General features: G+C 42.3%; 1 protein-coding gene and 1 long non-coding RNA gene across 6 annotated transcripts in view; one reads left to right on the top strand and one right to left on the bottom strand.

Annotated features, from left to right (window-relative positions):
* ANKRD55 (ankyrin repeat domain 55) overlaps positions 1-23246 on the bottom strand; it is a 145622-nt gene that overhangs the window by 25609 nt on the left and 96767 nt on the right. The window contains exons 7-10 of one of the 5 annotated variants that reach the window (XM_089688073.1): positions 22845-23029; positions 15324-15491; positions 9216-9871; positions 2317-2422 (exon numbers count right to left, since the gene is read on the bottom strand). In XM_089688073.1, coding sequence (XP_089544199.1) covers positions 2317-2422; positions 9216-9871; positions 15324-15491; positions 22845-23029 — 1115 coding nt within the window. The remainder of the gene's footprint in view (positions 1-2316; positions 2423-9215; positions 9872-15323; positions 15492-22844; positions 23030-23246) is intronic. The other 4 variants (XM_089688072.1, XM_089688071.1, XM_089688074.1 and 1 more) reach the window with 4 other exon arrangements.
* Positions 1-23246, top strand: part of LOC149453647 (uncharacterized) — a 90138-nt gene that overhangs the window by 49662 nt on the left and 17230 nt on the right. Inside the window, exon 3 of the long non-coding RNA XR_016314423.1 lies at positions 2335-2410. This is a non-coding gene — a long non-coding RNA (uncharacterized LOC149453647). The remainder of the gene's footprint in view (positions 1-2334; positions 2411-23246) is intronic.

Below are 23246 nucleotides of genomic sequence, written 5' to 3'. Positions count from 1 at the left end.
AGGTATAATAATAAATAAAAGAATAAGTCATAAAATGAACCTTTTCAATGTGAAATCTGTGGAGGACCTTTAGCCCAGTAGAGAAATCCTAAATTAGATGATTAAGAAAGCTGGATGAAACTGTGATGTCAATTATTAATCAGATTTTTAGGCGATCTCTGAAAACCTCTCTCTTCAGGGAAGCCTATCCTGCCCTCAGCTAATAACAGAATCTTCTATTCCTCCTACCAGTTCATCCCCCACAGTTATTACCTTTTGTACCACTAGCCCCTCCCTCTTAGATTGTAAGCTCCAAGGAGCAGGGCCCTCCTAACCCTCTTGTATTGAACTGTATTGTTGCTGTATTGTCTCCCGTTCTATTGTAAAGCGCTGAGCAAACTGTTGGTGCTATATAAATCCTGTATAATAATAATCATAATAATGAGATGTTGAGCCAAAGTGAGTCAAAAAGCCCTCTGCTATGGTTGTGTAAGTTTTAGAACTAGTGCAGTATGCTACAACCTCTGCTGACATCCACCATGCTTCATACAGTAATAGGAACTTGTCAATGTGTTTGATAACAAACCTAAACCAACATCAGAGGGATATACAGAGAAGAATGATAAAGATAATAGAGGCCACTTTGTAAGTGAGGGCTATTAGTAGTAAACATTTAGGGTCCTTTCACACGGACGTTTCATTTTTTTTTCATCAGTTCAGTCACGTTTGTTTCAAAGAAAAAACGGTTCAGTTTACATCCATTTTTTCATCCGTTAACATCCGATTTCGTCAGTTTTCATCTGTTTATATCAGTTTTTTGTCCGTTTACATCCAGTTTTCGTCCGTTCCATTTTTTTTTAATGGAAGAAAAATAGGGTTTTCTTCCAAAAAAACCCAAAAAACGGATGTTAAGAGATACAGACAATAACGGATGTAAACGGATGATCACCCGTTTACATTCGCTAGTCCGTAGAAATACATGGGTGCCCGTTTTTCATCCGTAAATGGACAGATGGAAAACGGACATAACAAAAAATTATATGTTTTGTTAAAATTAATTTGTCCATAAGACCTCTTTCACATGGGCGTTCCGCCCATGTGAAAGAGGTCTTATGGACAAATTAATTTTAACAAAACATATAATTTTTTTTTATACCACAAGATATAAGGCGAGCGCAGATAATATGGTAGCTGCTAGCACAAAAGGCAAGGTAACAAACCCACAGTAATCAATTCAAATGTAAGTGCAGCACTTACATTTGAAATGTTTTTTTATACATATTATTTTATTTGTGCACACTGAAAAAAAACAAAAAATGTATAACATTTTCATTCATTTTAGGAATACAGTATATTATTATTATTATTATTATACAGTATTTATATAGCGCCAAAGGGTATGCTCAGCGCTGTACAGTAGCAGGGGGACAGAACATGAGACAAGACAGTAACAATACAATACACGAGGGGTTCGAGGGCCCTGCTCTTTCGAGCTTACAATCTAGGAGGGAGGGGAAGGTGGTACAGGAGGAGATGGCTATGGGGGATGGAGTGGTGGGAGGAGTGGAGGAGGTTAGTTGTTAGGTGAGGTCGGGTGTTAGGTGAGGTTGGGGTAGGCTTCCCTGAAGAGGAGGGTTTTCAGGGTGCGCCTGAAGGTGAGGAGGGTAGGTGACAGTCTGATGGATTGGGGTAGGGAGTTCCAGAGGATGGGGGAAGTCCTGGAGAAGTCCTGCAATCGGGCGTGGGAGGAGGAGACCAGGGAGCTAGAGAGTAGGATATGACATATTGCATATAATATTGCCCATTTTATGCATTCCAGCCAGTAAGTGGAGCTTTGGGCTCCTTTTCGCATATTTATCAGGCCAATCCTAACTGTGCTTCTGAAAAATATGTCTGTTGCAACAGGCTGAATAGTTGAAGATCAGATTTCCTACCCAACCTCTTCTTTCAGAGATTGTCTGAACATAAACAGCTACTGATGAACCTCTCTTGTTTTAAACCCCATAATGCTCTGTGATATTAGTGTCATGAGGACATCCTATATTAAATGTTTATTTGTAAAATACAGATTTTCTATAAATCTGAAAACCTATAAAACTTAAAAAATAATTAAAGATGAAAATAGAACTGACTCAAATCCATTACTGTGCACCTGTTACTGTCACATTGTAATGTTTACTGGTCATCTTCATATGAGACCCCCAAACTTTTCTGGAGAATTAATGCAATATATCCAATCAATTTTTATTTCTCCTGAAGATATTACAAGAAATAAAATTGTCCCTCCTGCATGAGATCTGCTTTGTCAGATGTATGTGAATAGTATAACATATATACCTACTTTTCTTCACACAGTGATCCGGTAGAGGAGCCAAGCTGTTTCGCGCAAGTCGAAATTCTTTCATTCTTGGCTTATCTTGAGGGAGGTGAGGTGAGTTGTGACCTGAAAATATTTATATATATGTTACTTAAACATTTATAGAATAACACTTTACACAAGCATAGGCAAATGTAAAATCCATTCAGTTATAGAATATTTATTGTAATATATATATATATATACACATTATATATATATATATATATATATATATAAAGTGCATCTTGCCATAATGCCAAATACAGTCTACACCCATCTACTTTATACTGTGGGTATAGGATTATAACTTTTTTTTTTTTGTTCTATGGTTGAACTGGATGGACTTTGGTCTTTTTTCAGCCAGACTATGTAACTATCCTATGTAACTTTATTCTTGCCAGCATAGGGGTTGATTTACTAAAGGTAAATAGACTGCTCCAGAGTTTAGTGAATGAAGTGAAGCTTCACTTTGCAAAGAATACCAGATCAAGTGCAAGGAAAATAAAAAAACAGAATTTTTGCTTGCACATGATTGGATGATAGAAGTCAACAGAGCTTTTGCTCATTTACTAAGCTCTGGAGCAATTGCACTTGCAGAATGCCTTTGCAAAGTGCGCAGTCCATTTGCCTTTAGTAAATCAATCCCATAGTCTTGCAACATAAATTGCCTGTAATAAATAAATAAGTCTGCACTGCTGAGGCTCTATGAAATGAGGAGGATGACCTTTCATTTATCCATCTGCTCTCCATTCATGGGGTGCTTTTCATTCCTGGAAGTTATAGTACAACATGTATGAATGGAGGAGAGGGTATAAAGGGTGGGCATAGTTGTCACTTTTGATGAGTACCTATGACAGTCCAAGCATTTGTGTTAGCCCCTGCAGCACCAGAAGATTACAGCTATTGGGGTATGGAGGGGCAGTGGACTTCGGATTTAACTAGGACAGCTGACATCAGCACCAGGGACACTTCTCATTACATGTAAGTACTGTCCCTTGTACTGATTTCAGAAAAATTACCAAAATGTTACGCTTTAAAGTGGTTGTAAACCCTCAATTTTTAAAACAACCCATTCAGTTTAAGTGCCGCCTCACACTATTATGATGAGGGAAACCGTATGTGATTTGGACAGGAATAACATCGCATTTCTGTTCAAATCACATGCGATTCTTTGCAGTGTGATTTGAGCCATTCATTTTGTATGGCTCAAATCACACCGCACCAGCAAGAAAGGTGTGCGCACCTTTTTTTTTCTTTTCGCACTGGAATCGGATTGCATGGGTGTTCACACCCATGTGATCCAATTCATCCAATCGCACTGCATTCTGCCAACCTTCTTGGGGTGTCAGTAACTTAATATAGACATCTGCAGAGGTTCGCATGAACGGAGTGCAATTCTGATGCAGTGCAGGAAACACACAGAATTCGCTGCAAATACCTCACCACATCAGTGTGAACCAGCACTAAAATAGAAATAAAAAGGTAAAATATCTGTGTATAGATATAAAAAAACATTATACATACCTTTTTCCACCTTAAGTGATCACATACCCTCTGTTCTCAGCTGCATAGAAAGGTGAGGGAGGAGAAACAGTAGCACACTGGTCCAGTGAATAACTGTGCAGACGGGGGAGGGGCATCTCATTATTGGAGGACAGTAGGCTCAGTTCCCAGCACAGCTAGAGAACTGACCACTGTGTGTTCTTAGTGTGCTTAGTGTGGCCAGTTTTTAATTGGAAAACAGATGGACTGGCATTGAACAATAGGGATTTCACATAAAGGAAGCAATACAAAGCGAACAGGATACTTTTTTTTATACAAATACATGGTACAGCAGGTATATATCAGAAATATAAAATGTTGGGTTTACATAGACTTTAACTGCAGTAGAGAAAGGTCAGGTCATACCCATGTCTGCTTTGTGGACTACTGTGCCTGCGTTTTGCACTTAAGACCACTAGCCTTGCTTCCTACCTATTAGCTATTACAAACTAGGCCAGTTTTTACACGTTTTCTGAAATTTGTCCAATGCAAACATCATAATTTATTTAAACTTAGCTGAACTCTAAACACAAGTTACAAACTTTCCCCATGCTGTTAAACAGACCCCTTGGACTATTTGGGAATGTTTTGTCTCATACTGCAGACACAAGTCAGAACAATGCTGCACTCTACTGGCATGCTTTGGTAGAGAAAATCGCTGGCAGATTGTAGTTGTTGATTTGAAATTCACATTTAATACAAAAGAGTAGAGTTATGCAGGCCATAGATGGGTCGAAAATCGGCCGATTTGTCGGCCGAAAATAAAATCGGCCGTTTTTCGGATCGTTAGTGGGCGATTTGGTCGGCCGTTTTTCGGTATTTTGGCCGTTTTTGTTTTTCGGTAAAGTTGGAAAAAAATCGGCCGATTTTGCCGATCGGCCGATTTTCGCGGCAATTAGTGGGCAAATCGGCCGATTTTTTTTTACCGATAAAAAATCTGCGCATGAGCAGTGACCTGCAAGAGGAAGACAAAAAGAAGAAAAAGAGAGGAAGAGGATGAAGAAGAGGATGAAGAAGAGGAAGAAGAGGATGAGGATGAGGATGAAGAAGAGGATGAGGATGAAGAAGAGGATGAAGAAGAAGAAGATGAGGATGAAGAAGAAGGGGAAGAAGAAGAGGATGAGGATGATGAAGAAGAAGAGGATGAGGAAGAAGAAGAGGATGAGGATGAAGAAGAGGAAGAAGAGGAAGAGGAGGAGGATGATGATGAAGAGGATGAGGATGAAGAAGAAGAAGAGGATAAGGATGAAGAAAAAGAAGAGGATGAGGATGAAGAAGAAGAGGATGAAGAAGATGAAGAAGAGGATGAAGAAGATGAAGAAGAAGAAGAGGATGAAGAAGAAGAAGAGGATGAAGAAGAAGAAGAGGATGAAGAAGAAGAAGAGGATGAAGAAGAAGAAGAGGATGAAGAAGAAGAAGAGGATGAAGAAGAAGAAGAGGATGAGGATGAAGAAGATGAGGAAGAAGAGGATGAGGATGATGAAGAAGAAGAGGATGAGGATGAAGAAGAGGAAGAAGAGGATGAGGATGATGATGATGAGGATGAAGAAGAAGATGAGGATGAAGAAGAGGAAGAAGAAGAGGAGGATGATGATGAAGAAGAAGAGGATGAGGATAAAGAAGAAGATGAGGATGAAGAAGAAGAAGATGAGGATGAGGATGAAGAAGAAGAAGAAGAAGAAGAAGAAGAAGAGGATGAGGATGATGATGATGAAGAAGAAGAGGCTGAGGAAGAAGAAGAAGGAGGAGGAGGATGATGAAGAAGAAGAGGATGAAGAAGAAGAAGAAGAAGAAGAAGAAGAAGAGGATGAGTATGAAGAAGAAGAGGATGGGGATGAAGAAGAGGATGAAGAAGAAGAAGAGGATGGGGATGAAGAAGAGGATGAAGAAGAAGAAGAGGATGGGGATGAAGAAGAGGATGAGGATGAAGAAGAAGAAGAGGATGAGGATGAAGAAGAAGAATAATAATAAGAAGAAGTAGGATGAAAATAAGAAGAATTCCAGTCCAGCAAAAAGTGTCTCTGCAGAGAGCTCCGCTATTTCTGACAGTTCTCTGACAGTTCCTTGACATTTACAGCGGTTGAAACATTGTATCTATTTGTTTCCGAATAAAAACATCTGTATCCTAAATGGAAACAAATAGATACAATGTTGCAACTTCTATAAATGTCAAGGAACTGTCAGAAAACTGTCAAAGAAATAGCAGAGCTCTCTGCAGGGACACTTTTTGCCGGCTCTAGACGGGTAGAAAATCGGCCGATTTTTTTTTTACCATTGATGGTAACGTCAGCCACTTGAACAACCAATTTTTCGTTTTTTAAAAGAAAAATCTGCAGTTTTTCTCCCCATCTATGGCCTGCATTACTAAAACTCAGAATCTGGTGCAGCTGTGCATGGCAGCCAATCAGCTTCTAATCTCAGCTTGTTCAATTAAGGTTTGGCAATAAAACCTGGAAGCTGATTGGTTTCTGTGTAGAAGTGCACCTGATTTTGCACGCTCTAGCTATAGTAAATAAACCCCAAAATGTCTGTTTTTCTAACCCAAAAAGACCTAAACATTTTACTAACTGTTTATAATTCATTTTCACTGCCTGGCATATTTTGTTGATCTTTGCCTATAACAAAAGTCCCTGAAATTATTTTTTTGTTATTTAGATGCAAAATTACCAATTTAAAGTTTGTGAAAATAAAAGTAGAATTTTCTCATTGTCCTGTTTGAATCTAAAGATCTATGGACCCGATATGAAAAAGTAACAAGGAGGCAAATGTATTAAAGAAATTTAGTTTATTATTCTCATTAACAAATGGCTTGAAATGCTTAAAGCGGAGTTCCACCCAAAAGTGGAAGCTCTGCTTGTTTGCCTCCTCCCCCCTCCACTGCCATATTTGGCACCTTTTCTGGGGGAGCGGGTACCTGGTTTTGACAGCTACCTACTTGCGGCTCAGTTCGCCATGGAAGTGTGACCCCTTCCTTCCTCCTGCAGTCTCCTGGGAACTTTCACAGGTCCCAAAAGACTGCCGGAACAGTCAGAATACTCAGCGTGACTCACGCATGCGCAGTGGGCACCCGGCTGTGAAGCCGCAAGCTGTCGCAGCCTGGTGCCCAAAGTTGACATGCCAGCGCTGTGGAGGAAAGAAGGAGAGAAGGGACAGCACGGGTGAGAATATTGCTGGACTCCAAGACGGGTGAGTGTGTGTTTATTAAAAGTCAGCAGCTACAGTTTTTGTAGCTGCTGACTTTTAATAAACACAATCTATTTATACTTATTTTTACTGAGTTAAGGTTTTTCATCTATTTGTAAAACACTCTGGGGTTAATTTATTAAAGGTTCGCATAGCAATTTGCCGGTTAATGGGTATTACATTTGTTCTGTGTGAACGGGGCAATAATACTTCACTTATCACATCATCTTCAGTATGTCAAATGTGCATAGCAATGTTTTGCTACACCAGCTATTTGTTATTAGTTTACAGGGTTTTTTTGTGCATCAAGGGTATTACATTTCTTTTCATGCAGGCCTATTGAAGTCCTGTACATGTAGACAAACTAGCTTCTCACTCTGTTATAAAGCTCTTTGTACCCATACGAAAATCCTTAAAGTGTTTGTTCACCTTTACAGCACCATACAGCCCCCCCATCCCCTTGGTCCCCGCTGTACCTACCTCCGGGGATGCTGAGCTGTCAGTGCCTACACAGCCAGTCCAGCGGTCTGGGGATTTGAAATCTCCACTCTTTTCCCTCTTCTCTGTGCAGTGATTCTGGAATGGACCAGAACAACTCGCTATGCAGGCACTGACCAAGAAAATCACTCTGGTCCATCCTGGAAGTGCTGTACAGATAAGAGGGAGTCCAGTGGGGATTTGAAATTCCTGGACTGCTGGGCCAGCTGTATGGGCACTGACAGGTCAGCATTTCCTGAGGTAGGTACATGGGCACCTAAGAGGGGGGGGGGGGGGGGGGGGCTATACGGTGTTTGTTCACTTTTTAATTTTTCTGTAAAGGTGAACTAACACTTACATTTTGCTTTCTCCTTTGACTCCAGAGCTATTTGCCTATGATAAGAATATGCAGAAACATTGAATGTTGCTCACCCATAAAATACAGTATGTGAGAATGAACTGGGGAATACATTTTTTTGCGATGAGCATCCAGACTATTTTCTTTGCAGACACTTTGTTAATGTATTCTGTGTATATTCACAAATGATCATTGTTACTTTACAGGAGCATCAACACTCAGCATAGTGGCTGGTGCCAAATTGCCAGCTTAGGACTGCAGCCAAAATGCCACCATGTTATTTTTACTTTTGGGAGGAACCATTTCAAATATACAGAGAATATGCAGATTTCATTAAGACAGAGTTCCCATTAGAATCAGATGCAGACTCAGAACAAGGGGCGGACTGACAACTCATGGGGCCCCCGGGCAATAGGGGATCATGGGGCCCCTGTGTCCTTGCCCAAACTCAAAAAAGCCTATGAAAAAGGTACCAGGGGCATCTCATGGGGCCCCCTACTGACCCCGGGCCCTCGGGCAGTGCCCGTGTTTTCAAATGGTCAGTCCACCCCTGCTCAGAACTAATAACGCCCGTTCATGCTAGAATGAAGTGTGGGAAAACTGCATTCCCTGCCGGTTTCCTGCACTGCATTCAAATCACACTGCCCTTGCAATCTGCAACAGGTGTCAGTGCAAAGTTAACACCCCAAACGCAGGTCGCAAACTTACCTTGAGATCCATATACAATGCATTTCTGAAAGTGGTGCATGCACTACTTTTGGTGTATTACTATGTGATTTCAGCCCATTCAGATTCACCTGCAGTTCCTATTGTGAATGGACCCTAACATACCAGTGCTGGCCATGGAGCTGCCATGCTGCCTATAAATATAATTTATGTTGTCTATGACCATTAGATTATTAGGTACAACTGGATTTTCTGAGGCTTTTTCTGAAGATGTTGTGGAACCAGTAAGTGGAATAATCCTCCAATAACATTTCTTGGCTTATGGGATCAGTGAGATGACTCATTCATTTCTGATTTTTCTACTTTCACTCTTTTTTTTTTCCTGGAGTGGGGGCGGGGGGTTTAGCCTTGAGTACCCAGAGGAGTAATAGGAGTCACGCTCTGAGTGTTGTGGTGAATTGTGCAGTTGGGTGTGTGTGGGGGGACGGGACTTAAAGCTTAAGCCTTCTCACGGTGTACACGGTAACATATGTAACAGTCCTTGTGTCCACAAACCATAAGCTGACCTAGCAGATTGCCACATTTGTTTCAAAACAAGTAATAATTGAGGGTGCCTTCGGTTTTATATTTTACCCCCAGGGTGTACCTTACCTGGATGCATATTTTCCATGTGAGGAAGGTGAGGTGGACATAGCCTGTCTATATGGTTTGGCTTTTTAAGCAAAGCATGATGCTTGAACTTGTCAGGATCTGGTGAAGTCCAGGATTTATGGGGCAGGATTTGGTTAGCAGCTATATTCCATGGATTGTCTTGCAAATTCTGGGAACTAATTCTGTGGTCAAACAAGTCATGCTCACTCTTGCTTTTCTGAGACCGGTGTGCAAAATGAAAAGCATTGCTTTGTGGGACATCTGGTGTAGTCTGTGATGTGGTCAAAAAAGTGTTTCCAAGAGTTATGGGGGGGAGACTCTGTGTTCTTATGGGTGGAAGACCTTTGCTATTTTGCTTGCTTTCCGGTAACAGGTACTTCTGTGACTCCACTGTCCTTTTTTTACTGTTGACTGAGGTCACCCTCTCATCGGAAGGGTCTTTGCAGTTTGTGTCCAATATACAGTCAAATGTGGTGATGATGTCATCAACCTCTGAGGTTTCTTCTCTGTTATACCTGAGTTTGTCCTTCTGGTGTGCTTTCTGCTCCACCTTCTTCTTCTTGCATGAGAATATCTGATTCAGCACAGTGAGACGCCCTTCTTTCCTCATGGCTTTACAGCCTGGGGAGCTGAATGGCTGGAACGGGTCTGGTCTACTGCCAAGGAATAATAAACATCAGTGTTATGAATATTCACCTGTAATCACTAACAATTTTAAAGCCTAAGTTTAAGTAGAAAAATAAAAAAAATAAGCACAAGGGAGAATATGTTAATGATAAGTGTAGCTTCTGCTGGCTGTCCTAGTTGAAACCCAAAGTCATTTACCCCCGTAAGCCCCCATAGCTGTAATTTTCCAGTGCTGTGGGGTTTAATACAAGAGCTGGACAGTCAAAGGCACTCCTCAAGAGTACCAACTATGCTCACCCTTTCCGCCCCCTCCACCATTCATAGAACCTGTACTATAGCTTCCATCAATGAACAGTGTTTTGTGAATGGAGGAGGCGGATCTTTCATTCATCCACCATCCTCTATTCATAGACTACTTTTCATTGGTCAAAGCTATAGTACAACTGAGATGTTTTGTAATAAGCTTTGTATAGCACCCTGCTGACCAGGGGCGGACTGACAACTCATCGGGCCCCCGGGGCAATAGGGGATCATGGGGCCCCTGTGGCCTTGCCCAAACTCACAAAAGCCTATGCAAAAGGTACCAGGGGCATCTCATGGGGCCCCCTACTGACCCCGGGCCCTCGGGCAGTGCCCGAGTCTCCAAATGGTCAGTCCGCCCCTGCTGCCGACCCCTCCCAACAGCCATGATCGGCTTACATTGTACAGTATGTTGATAAAGGGGGAAAAAAGAAACCAGGGAAGGAAAAATAAGAAGCAAATACTTCAGCTTTAAAGCATGAAGCATACATAAAACGCTTTGGCTTTATAGTGAACAGGTGCAACAACATTTTTGGCACAAGTGTTTCTTCGTAGATAGACTCTATCCAGTTGTGGATATTGCTAATGCTACACATGCACAAAAAAACTCATCAAAGTACACAGGGCATGTGTGTCACGCCCTATCCTCCACCTTTGTGGTTCCCCTTGCCACATTTGACAGCAGTTGCTAGCAGTATTACTGTTGCTGCTGTCCAAATGATCTGCATATGATGTAAGTTAAAGCAATCCGACAAATAAAAAAAAGTTTATTAAAAACTGTTCCTATTTTATTCCTTATTAACCTTTACTTAATCAGCCCTTAATTCCTTCCTCCCCTCCTCCCTTTAGCTATTAAATTTCTGCTGATCGTTTTAATTTCCATCTTTCTATTAATACAGTATGTTGTTATTATTATTATACAGGATTTATATAGCACCAACAGTTTGCTCAACGCTTTACAATATAAAGGGAGACAATACAGCAATGATACAGTTCAATACAAGAACGTTAGGAGGGCCCTGCTACTGGGAGCTTACAATCTAAGAGGGAGGGGCTGGTGGAACAAAAGGTAATAACTGTGGGGGATGAAGTGACGGGAAAAATGGAATATTCAGTTATTAGCTGAAGGCAGGATAGGCTTCCCTGAAGGGATAGGTTTTCAGAGATTGCCCAAAAGTGGACAGAGTAGGCGATAGTCAGACAGATTGGGGTACAAGTCCTGGAGATGGGCATGAGTGGAGGAGACAAGGGAGCTAGAGAGCAGGAGCTCTTGGGAGGAGTGGAGAGGACAATTTGGGTGATATTTGGAGACAATATTGGTGAAGTAATTTGGGGCAGAGTTATAAATGGCTTTATATGTTATTGTTAATGTTTGGAATCTTATTTGTTGGGCAAAGGGAAGCCAGTGGAGGGATTGGCAGAGAGGGATGGCAGACATGGAACAGTTGGTAAGGTGGATGCTTCATGATATTCATGATAGACTGCAGAATTCATGATAGACTGAAGGGGGATAGCCTGCAATTAGGTAGGCCAATGAGGAGGGAGTTGCAAAGGCAAGAGATACCAAAGGAGTGAATAAGTTGCTTAGCGGTTTCAATGGTTAAAAAGAGGTATATTTTGGAGATGTTAAAGAGGTTAAGTCTACAGGATTTTGACAGTGATTGGATTTGGGGCAAAAAGGACAGATCGGAGTCCAGGATTACACCTATTACCCTGGTATGAGGGGAGGGACTGGTGGTTGTATTATTGATCCTAATGGAGAAGTCAAGAGAGGGGGCATGGGCTGGAGGGAATATTATGAGCTCAGTTTTAAAAAGATTGAGTTTGAGGAAGTGGGGTGACATCCATGCTGATATGCCAGTTAGTAAGTTAGTAATGTGAGAGGAGACTGAAGGGGTGAGGTGAGGAGTAGAGAAATAGATTTATATGTCATCAGCATAGAGATGATACTTGAAGCCATGGGAGTTTGTCAAGTGATCAAGAGAGGAGGTTTATATGGAGAAGAGAAGGGGTCCAAGGAGAGAACCTTGGGGGACCCTTACAGCAAGAGGAAGTGGAAAGGAGACAGAGTTATAGGTAACACTGAAGAAGCACTGTGAGATGTAGGAGAACCAGGAGAGAGCAGAGTCTTGAAGGCCAAGAGAGTGGAGTTTTTTGGAGGAGGAGAGGATGGTCAACAGTATCAAATGCTGCAGAGAGGTCTAGTAGTAGGAGTATGGAGTAGTGGCCATTGGTTTTAGCAGTTAGTAAATCATTAGGGAGTTTTAGTAGAGCAGTTTCAGAGGAGTGTAGTAAGTGAAAGCCAGACTGTAAGGGGTCAAGAAGGTTGTTGTCAGTGAGGTAGGAGCTCAGGCGATTGTAGACTAAGCGTTCTAAAAGTTTAGAAGTGAAAGGGAGCAGGGAAATGGGTCTTGTTGTTCAGGTTGGTGGGGTCCAGTGAGGGCTTTTTAAGTATAGGGGTGATCAGCGCATGTTTTAGAGTAGATGGGAAGCTGCCAGTAGAGAGGTGAGAGATTGAAGATGTGAGTGAGGGAGCATAGAATAGAAGAAGAGGGTGACAGGATCAGGATCCATGGACAGGTGGTAAGAAGGGCTTCTGAGAAAACTTTAGTGACCTCTTTGGTAGTAGCAAGGTCAAAAGAGGAAAGTGTTGAGGGTGGTTTCGTATAGTCTATGCTAAATGGGAAAGATATCTGTGCAGTGGAGATGCTCCCACGAATTGTATCAATTGTGTTTTTGAAATGATTGGCAATCTTGTGAGCAGTAAGTGAGTTACTGGGTGGTGGTGGTGGTGGAGAAAGTAGAGAGTTAAAAGTAGAAAAGAAACTTTGTGGACTGGATGACAATGTATTAATAAGAGTGACAAAGTAGGTTTGTTTGGCATCATGGAGGGAGGAATTATATTTTAAGAAGGCAGATTCATATAGGGTGAATGCTTGCTGGGATTTGGTTTTATGCCACAATCGCTCCAGTGCAATGGCTATATCTCTTAAGACTTCTTGTGTCGTCAATCTGTCAAGGTTGTAATGATTGGGGCCTGATACTTTGTGTAGATAGAGAAGCAAGTGAATCCAGTGTGGATGAAAATGAACTGTTGTAGACAGAAGTGGTTAGATCAGGGCAGGACAGAGGAGAGATTCTGTCATAGAGGTAGTCAGTTGCAAAGTAGAAAAGAGAAGGATTAAAGTGGTGAAGGTTTCTGCAGGTAATTGTTTGCTGCTTGGAGGGATAGGTCATTGAAGACAAGGACACTGTGAATGTGATGCGGTTGTGATCAGAGAGGAAAGGGGGGCCATTGTCTCCCGCTGCTGTCAATCACAGCCAGTCAGCCTATGAGGAGAGAGATGGGCGGGGCCAAATGGCATTAAAATAGCAGGAAATTAAAAAATAAAGTTTATATTTCATTTGTAAATAACTTTGAAATGCCTTGTCCCAAAATTATAATATTAGTATCACTTTAAACAGGATGATTTTTAATTTACAATGTATACTTTTATTTACAGCAGTGGTCTCCAAACTGTGGCTCGAGGGCTGGATGCGCCCTTTTGCTAGCCTTTATCTGGCCCTTTGGGCACTTTTCCTCCCAATGATATGAGGCAGGGTCAGATCTAGACTGATGTAGGGATGCCGTAAAAAATCTTGGGGGGGGCAGTGGATGTGAGATTAGTAGGGCAGTGTACAGGGGGCAAGCAGAGCAGAGGATAGGGTCAGCAGGGTGGAGAAAATGGGTGGTCAGTTCAGCAGTGCAGAAGACAGGAGTCAGTAGGGCATAAGACATTGTTCAGCACAGAAGAGGACAGGGTCACTGCTGGTAGAGCACTCAGCAGGTCTCCTCCTTCCCTCTCCACACTGCAGACAGCCCGGGTACTCAGATCTCCTCCACCCCACACAGCACATAGCCGAGATCAGATTCTCTTACAGACACAGCATCCATCTGCACAGTAAGTAGCTGGCCTTGTACATATCCCCCCTAATCTCTCCTCCTTGTACAAATCCCTCCCCAACCACACTCCTTGCACATATTTCCCCTAATCCCTCCTCCTTGTACAAATCCCTCCCCAACCCCACTCCTTGCACATATTTCCCCTAATCCCTCCTCCTTGCACATACTGTATCCCCCTTCCTTGCACATATCCTCCCTAATTCCTCCTCCTTGCATGTATCCCCCCAATCCTTCCTCCTTGCACATATCTCCCCTAATCCCTCCTCCTTGCACATATCCCCCCAATCCTTCCTCCTTGAACATGTCCCCCCCAATCCTTCCTCGTTGCACGTTTCCCACCTAATCCCTCTTCCTTGCACATATCCCCCCAATCCTTCCTCCTTGAACATGTCCCCCCCAATCCTTCCTCGTTGCACGTTTCCCCCCTAATCCCTCCTCCTTGCACATATCCCCCCAATCCTTCCTCCTGGCACATGTCCCCCAATCTCCCCTCCTTACACATATCACCCCCTCCAATCCCTCCTCTTTGCACATATCACCCCCACCCCCCCCCAATCCCTCATCCTAGCAAATATCCCTCCCCAGTGCAAATAGTAGCTAATCCCTCCACCTCTAATCTCAAACAAATTTATTTTCACACAAACACACACAGAGACACACAGACACACAGACACAACGCAGTTGTAACAATTGTCCTGGTCCAAAGCGGGACCAAAACATTTTTAGGGAGTATGGAATAGCAAATTTTATTTGTTTGTTTTTTTATCCTTTGCAAGTATGCTTTGTTTGGGGCTACAAATGGCTATGCTAACACACATTGCTCAGACTGGTCATCCATTATCACTATCAGGAACTGGTAGTGGTCCTGAGCAATAGTTTTGCAGCCGGCAGAGGAGTGAGTGCAAATGAAAAAAAAAAATTAAAAATGGTGAAAATATGTTTTAAAGCCACCTGATTTGTAATACATGGTGTTGTAGCAAACCAAATGTTATTCAGTTAGGGTTTGGGTAACAAAGTTGTATTTTTCTGAGTGCTGCAACCTGCTGAAATGAATGGTGTCTGCATTGTCTGGTAGACCTTGAGGCTTCAGCTTTACTTTACTTTATTGGCTCCCTCCCTGCTCAGGATTACAATAAAGATGAAATTTGAAAAGAGAAGCGCCAAGTGCTCTGTGTAGTCCAGCCTTATTAGGGATTATACACAGAATAGAAGATACCTTCCCAAATTTGCAAGCTTACCTGTTCTCCTGAGAAAGCAGTTTGATGCATGCAGTGTGCCCACAGTACATGGCATAGGTCAGAGGGGTGTTTTCATTGATGTCTCTGGGGTTAATATCCACTCCCAATTTCAACAGAGTCTGTACACAGTCTGCTTTTCCTGCTGCTGCAGCCCAGTGTAGAGGGGTTCTGGAGCAGAGATGGGGAGATGTCAAAAATTGTATCCATATCTATAGGTTAATTAAATGGCTTATGTGATCTTGTATACAGCTGTTCAGCTGTATTTGACTCTAGGTAATTCTATGAGCCAGCTCTCTGGTCCCCACATCTATTATGCTTCATAGCCTTTTCCATAGAATTTTCTTTGCAATTTTTTTTTAACGGGGTCACCAGGTCTGTTTTCAATAGCTTAGACTAGGAATTGGCATACAGAATGTGATAACACATGTGCATAGCCAATTTGAACACAGAAACTAGGACCAATTTAACAGAAGCTAATTAATCTGCAAACTTGGCTATGAAATGTAGGAGGACACCCACGCATACACAGGGAAAATATGCAAACAGTGCCCTGGTTGAGCTACAGGCACAAGTGCTAACCACTAGGCCACTGTGCTGCCCTGTTCAAGAAGGGAGGAGTATGTGCCAAGAAGTGGACTCTCTTGGAGTGGGCAAACTTTCTAGCAAGTTCAATGGCCCATTGCAAGTGAATAATAAAAATAATTTGTGAAAAAATGCTTGATTTTGTTTTGTGATTTTACCTGCAATTTCATATCTTGGCGACAAGGTCTCTTAAAGGTGCCATGGATCATGTGATTTTATTTGCTTACAGTGGAAAAGGTTCAAAAAAGTTGTATTTTTTTTTTATAACACGTTGCTTCCAGAGCTCCTGGTATTTGTCCAGCTCTGAAGAAATTATGTCTTCATCTCTAATATGAAAGACAGCAATAGGGGTAAGCAGATATAGCAAATATCAGTGGTCCATGAAGAGCTGCAAACAACTCCTGTTCCTTGGGCAAAAACTACAATAGTTCGGTTCTCTTAATGGGAAAGACCAGAGAGTCCTCTACCTCTTATAGTCACATTACCATCTACTATGCCATCCCTAAACAGTGTTTCCTGAATGCCTTTTGCTACCTTTTATGACTTTTTTTTAAAACCAGATCTTTTTTATTGATTTTTAATTGTAAAGACACCGCCACTTGAGTGGCACTCAACCAACTAAAAACAGAACCAACTAAAAAAGGTATTCAACTGTACAGTGACAAGTCATGTAATTCCAAACAGTAGTAGTCAGTAGTAGTAGTTTCTGTAAGCATATAAACAGCAGACATTGGCTAGTTTGGGAGTAATATAGAGAATGCCACAACAGCGTAAAATTACATCTATCAATTCACGTATATTTTCCAAATAAAGAAGGTTTATTGTATGAGTATAAACCCATATCTACCTAACAACCTAAACCTAACAACTCGCACAGATAGACCAAAATACTTTGGGTTACATATATCTAATATTGCAATAGAACCACTCTTAGAGAGTAAGATAAGTACTTTAAGTACACCTAGTAATTCTATACTCAGAGGGACAATAGCCTGTCTGAGATCAGGAGAAATGGGGTTAGACTAGGCACTGCCAACCAAGGGGTCCATAATCTATCAAATTTACAGGTGCAATTCCTGTGCTGATAAATAGGCTTTTCTTGGGAGTATTAACTTGGTCACTCCACAATGGTGGGAGGGTTAGAGGACATCCATTTTTGGGCAATCATTTTCCATGTTATATAAAGCAATCTAAGTATAGAGTCTACTGCCTTGTCAGGTACTAAGGAGTCATCAAAAATATTAAGAAGACACAGTTTAGGTTCTAGCAGTAGAGTAGTCTGATATATGGAGGATGTTAGAGACACAACCTCTTGCCAATACATGTGGAGTTTTGGGCAGTGCCATATCATGTGAATAAGATCTGCCAGACCTCTGGCACATCTGGGACATATATCTGTATCTCTACATTTCCACCTATACAGTTTATCAGGGGTATGGTAGGCTCTATGAAGGATAAAAAGTTGGATGAACTTCTGAGTTGGTGACAAGGACACCAGGGGAAGAGAAGTCAGCGCTTGCTCCCATTTTTCTCCTGTTAAGGGGCCCAAGTCTTCCTCCCAGCCTTTTCTAGAAGGAATTAAGAGTATGGTTTTGTATTTCAGCCATTAAAATCCCATATAGTCAGGAAATAAGGCCTTTTCTGGAATCAGCCTTAGTCGAGATTCCAAGTATTTGATTTCTGTATTCTCTTTATTAATGCTCAAGCCCGTTTAGATGTACGGGATTGAGCATTAAGAGCCTGTCTCACATTTGAGTCTGGTGATGATAATCCACTTGAAGTGACTGAAAACTTTTTAATACGCCCCCTCGAGCAGATGGAACAAATATCTCACATCCCTCAGCCCAAAGCCTTGCAATTTATTACGTTCTGGTAGAAAGGAGTACTTCCATAGAGGAGTATGACAATTATAGCCCTCTCATTTCATCAGTTTCTTCACCTGCAGCCAGAGCCGGTGAAGGAGAAGCAGCGTGGGATATTGCTGAAATGCAGCAAAGGTATCAACCTCGAGTAATGGACAGTAATGGACAGTAATGGGTACGCTGAATTATGGAAGAGCAAAATTGCCTGGGTAGGATCCTCAAGGTCCCCCCCACCTCCCACAGTTCAAGAAATGCTGAAGCTGAGCAGCAAGGAAGTACATCTTGGGGAGAGGTATGGCTAGGCCACCAGTGTCTTTAGTTAGTTGTAGGGTCGATAATTTTTATTATGTGGAAGCTTAGCTCCTGGAATAGGGAATCTATTTGCTTATACCAGTGTTGCGGTAGCCGAACTGGGAGTTGTGGAGGATATACAGTAACTTGGGCACCCATATCATTTTAATGAGGTTGGAGCAGCCAACTACTGTGAGGGGGAGTTTGCACCAACACTTAAATGGAATCAATAGCAGGGACAGATTTAATTCTAAATACTTAGTTATCAATGGGAGAACAACTACTCCCAGGAATTTAAAAGAGTCAACTATTTTGATCTGAGATGGCAGCAGGGGTAGGTTAGCAGGTCCAGGTGCAACAGAACGGACTTGTCCCAATTTATTCTAAATCTAGCTGCAAAAAGGTTTTCAGATCCATCAGTGAAATTAGAGACTGTTGGGTGTCACCAAAGTAAAGCAGAGTGTTGTCCGCATATAAGTTTATTTTATCTCCTCCAGTACCCCTCTTAAATCCAGTGATATTAGTAGCTTGTCTGACAGCCAACGCCATGGGCTCCACAGCTAGTCTAAACAACAGCGGGAATAGTGGACATCCCTTTTGTGTGCCTCGATACAGATTAAATGATTCAGACAGTACCCCATTGATCCATATTTGTGCTCTTGAGGAAGAATATAGTAACCAAACCCAGTTAATAAAGGTTAACCTATACCAAAGGCCTGCAGGGCCTCCCAGAAGTATGTCCACTCCATGCTGTTGAAGGCTTTGGTGGCATCTAAAGACAACACCGCTTTGTCTTAACCTGCAGATTCCTCCTGATAACTTAGGAGACACAGTCATCTGATATTAATGCAGGGACGTCCCTAGGGTTGGTGTCACCTGCTGCAATAACACTTGGTGAGACCCCCTCCGACGATCCCCGCAGAATGGATTGGATCTGCGGATTGAGCATAATGGATCGGAATCGATCCATTATGCTCCCCAGTCTGCAGATCCGAACCATTCTGCGGGGATTGTCGGCATGCAGCCTATACAGGGTGACACCAGACCCACTCCACGAAAAGTTAAGTTGTAAAGCAAGCCAACAATCCCTGCAGGATGGATCGGATCTGCGGATTGGGGAGCATAATGGATCGGACTCCGATCCATTATGCTCAATCCGCAGATCCGGTCCATCCTGCGGGGATCGTCGGCTTGCTTTACAATTTATCTTTTCGTGGAGCGGGTCTGGTGTCACCCCTGCAGTAGGTGTCACCCAGTGCGGTGCGCATCCCCCGCACCTGCCTAGGGACGCCACTATATTAATGGACATAGATCTGGTCCCTGTGGACCGATTTTGTAATATATTTTGGGAGTCTGGTAGCTAGTACTTGAGCCAAAATGTTTATGTCTGCAGTGAGAAGCGAAATGGGCCTATACAATTCAGGGTATCGAGCATTTTTGCCCGGCTTAGGGACCATAACAATGATTGCTTCTCAAAAGACCTCCCTCAATGTCTCCAATAGTTTGTCAGTAGTGCTTGACAATATTGTTTATATATTTCAGAAGGTAAATCATCCAGACTGGGGGCTTTATTATTAGGAGAGTCTGCAGTGGCCTCAACAAGCTCTTCCAGCGTTATTGGGGAGTCTAGTGTACATCTATCTTTACCAGAGAGTTTAGGGAATGTAAGTGAACTCAGAAACAGTTTTGTCTGGTCATTTGTGAGTTCGAGCTGTGATTTATACAAATCCTGATAGAAGCTTTTGAAGCGGGCAAAAATATGTGTCTTGTCAGTAAGCAACTCTCCCTGTGGGTTAAATATAGAGGTAATGGTCATGGGCTTTTGTTGAGCTCTTGCTATAATCACTATTAAGTGGCCCGTACCTTCCACTTCCTCAATGTATTTCTGGTGTTGAAATAATTTGAAATAAAACAGTAGTGAAATGAAAAGAAAATATATTCTGCTTTACAGCTTCTTTGCTCCTTCCCTACTAGAAACTCAATCTGTGGGCCTTACTAACATTGATCTGCCAGCTGTTCAGTGAGCGTGCCTGGGGGAGGAGGAGTGTCAACTAAAAGGATCCTACCCAGTTCCCCTGTTCTATCCCATCTGTCTTTTCATTGGTATTTAGGATGGTGGCAACCAGGCCACAAGGCATCATTGGTGGCCACCTGCAGCATAACAACCAGTGATTCTGTGCAGCCTGATTGCCTGCATCCTACGCACCCAGTGATGCTGTATGACCTAACCACCTGTGTATTAGCAGCCAATGGTGCTGTGAGTCCTGGTGGCCAGCATGCTATTGACCAGGGGTCTCCAAACTTACTCCAGTTTACTGTCCTTCAATCTTAAGGGGGGCTGGACTGTGGCTAGTGAGAGTAGAAAAAGTCTGACTTGTTTCAGTGGGAGTAATAGTGCCCCATCATTGGCATCAGTGGGGGGAATAGTGCCCCATCATTGGTACCAGTGGTAGGAATAGTGCCCCATCATTGGTGTCAGTGGGAAGAATAGTGTCCCATCATTGGTATCAGTGGGAGGAATAGTGCCCCATCATTGGTATCAGTGGGGGGAATAGTGCCCCATCATTGGTGTCAGTGGGAAGAATAGTGTCCCATCATTGGTATCAGTGGGAGGAATAGTGCCCCATCATTGGTATCAGTGGGAGGAATAGTGCCCCATCATTGGTACCAGTGGTAGGAATAGTGCCCCATCATTGGTGTCAGTGGGAAGAATAGTGTCCCATCATTGGTATCAGTGGGAGGAATAGTGCCCCATTGTTGGTGTTAGTGGCAGGAACTATGCCCCACTGTTGCTGGCAGTGAGGGAATAATGCCCCAAGGGCTGGATAAAATGAAGCAACGGGCCACATCTGGCCCTCGGGATGCAGTTTGGAGACCACTGCTATAGACCAATTAAATGATTGCGGGGGTGGAACAACGGAACTGCATTTCTAGTGACTGGGACAAGACAGTGGTGGGGGGACACTGACAACCATGATAGTTCAGCTTGGAGATCACATAGAAAGACAGGCACTTTTGGGGGGACAGGAGAAACAAAAATAAAAGTTAGAAAGACTTTCTTTAAGTTAGCAGGGTGAGAAGGTGGGAGCCTTATTTCACTGCAGGTCCAGTTTACTTCTGTAACTTCAAAAATACACATTCCACTTAAAGATTTGATATACTTAGAATATATTTGCTTCAGATTTAGTGAGTGAGTGTGTAGATAATAAGGCTAGGTTAACATCTATACAGATTGCGGTTGATTTTCCGGGTGCATTTTGCATTTTTTTCACACTCGTTTTTGATGCTTTTTTATGCATTTCTTATGCATTTTGCACTTTGTGCTTTGTGTGACTTTTGCTGGTTGGTAACCACTTGCCCTCCAGAGGATTTACCCCCCTTCCTGACCAGGCCATTTTTTTGCGATATGGCGCTGCGTTACTCTAACTGACAAATATTTCCCACAAATAGAGCTTTCTTTTGGTGGTATTTGATCGCCTGTGCATTTTTAAATTTTTTGCGCTATAAACAAAAAAAACGACAATTTTGAAAAAAAAAAAAAACTATATTTTTTACTTTTTGCTATTAAACATGTCCAGTAAAAAATTTTAAAAATCAAATTTCATCATAAATTTAGGCCAAAATATATTTTTCTACATGTTTTTACTAAACAAATTCTCAATATATGTAAATTAATTGGTTTACCTGAAAGTTATAGCGTTTACTAAGTGGTATAATATACTGGAATTAGAAAAATTTTTTTTTTTACTAGTAATGGCGGTAAACAACATGGTCATTAAGGAGCGGGTGGCCACCGCGTCCTTAACAACTGATGAGTCATCAGCTGTCACTGGGGTTCCCCGCTGACAGCTGAATATAAACAAAACAATTGCTGGCAATTAAAAAATCAGGAAAAAACAGCGTGGAGTCCCCCCCAATCCATACCAGGCCCTTTGTGTCTGGTATGGATATTAAGCTGAACCCTATGCCAAAATTTAAAACAAAAATAGTGTGGGGTCCCCCCAAAATCCATACCAGACCCTTTTCTAAGCATGCCCTGGTTGATGACATCACAAGGGGGCAGGGTCACCTGGTGATGTCATCAAGTGGCGCCACCCTTTAGCTTATTTAAGAGCTGTCAGATGATGGGAGCCTTCATGGGGTGTGGAGCTCTTTTTTTTTTCTTCGGGTCGACAGCATTCAATGTTTTTTTTCTTATTTTTTAATAAAGGGCTTGCAGAAACTGTCGTGTTTTCACTCTGACACTTTTTTGGTGAATGACTATGGGATACTATGAGAGACTGGGATCTGGGGACCCCCTTGTTAAAGGGGGCTTACAGATTCCGATAAGTTGCCCCTCACAGACCTCCATAACCAAAGCTTATGCTGAGAGCATGTGGACTGGTATTATTCAGGAGGAGGGGGGACCCCGCTGACAGTTCATGTTGTTTACTGGTTGTTAAGAATGCCGGCAGCCGCCTGCTCCTTAACAATCTGTTTAAAGTCACACAAAGCACAAAATGCATAAAAGACGCATTAAAACTCAATACTTGCATTTTTGGTGCGGTTCCATTGAAGTCTAGTACACGCAAAACTCAATCTGTTGCAGGATAAGTCCCTGAGCTTTTCAAAAATCCACACAGGCTCACAACACACAGATGTGAACTAGATCCATAGGAAATCATGTTAAATGAACTGTAGTGCATTTCTGCAAATCGGGAAACGCACTGAAATTTGCATAAATGTGAACCTAGCCTTCGGTGTAGATCACTGTTTCCTTGATGTACAACAGTGTCTGAACACTTACCTATCATCCACATCAAGGGCCTGTAAGTTACACTCTGGGATTCGGGCAAGTTCACAGATAATGTCACTGTATCCTGCAGCTGCTGCTATGTGCATACACGTCTTCCCATTCTCATCGTCATAGTTGATTGTGGATTGGCCCTGCTGATGATCGAGTATTATAGAACACAGCACTCTGTTTCCACTCTGGAATTGAAGAGGTAAATGCAAATATGTACAGTCATACTCATGAATGCTAAGGTTTAAATACTGAGAACTTTGTTTTTGGTTTTGGATAGATTAAGCGTAGGGGTGGGCAAACTGTGGCTCTCCAGCTGTTGCAGGACTACAAGTTTCATCATGCCTAGCTGTAACTTTCAGTTTTGTAATGTTGCAATGCCTCATGGGAAATGTAGTTCCACAA

This window comes from Staurois parvus, unplaced genomic scaffold (assembly GCF_062004578.1).
Source record: "Staurois parvus isolate SC_StPar_1 unplaced genomic scaffold, SC_StPar_1.0 ptg000445l, whole genome shotgun sequence".
Taxonomy (NCBI): Eukaryota; Metazoa; Chordata; class Amphibia; order Anura; family Ranidae; genus Staurois; species Staurois parvus.
This window is presented reverse-complemented; position numbering and strand designations above follow the sequence as displayed.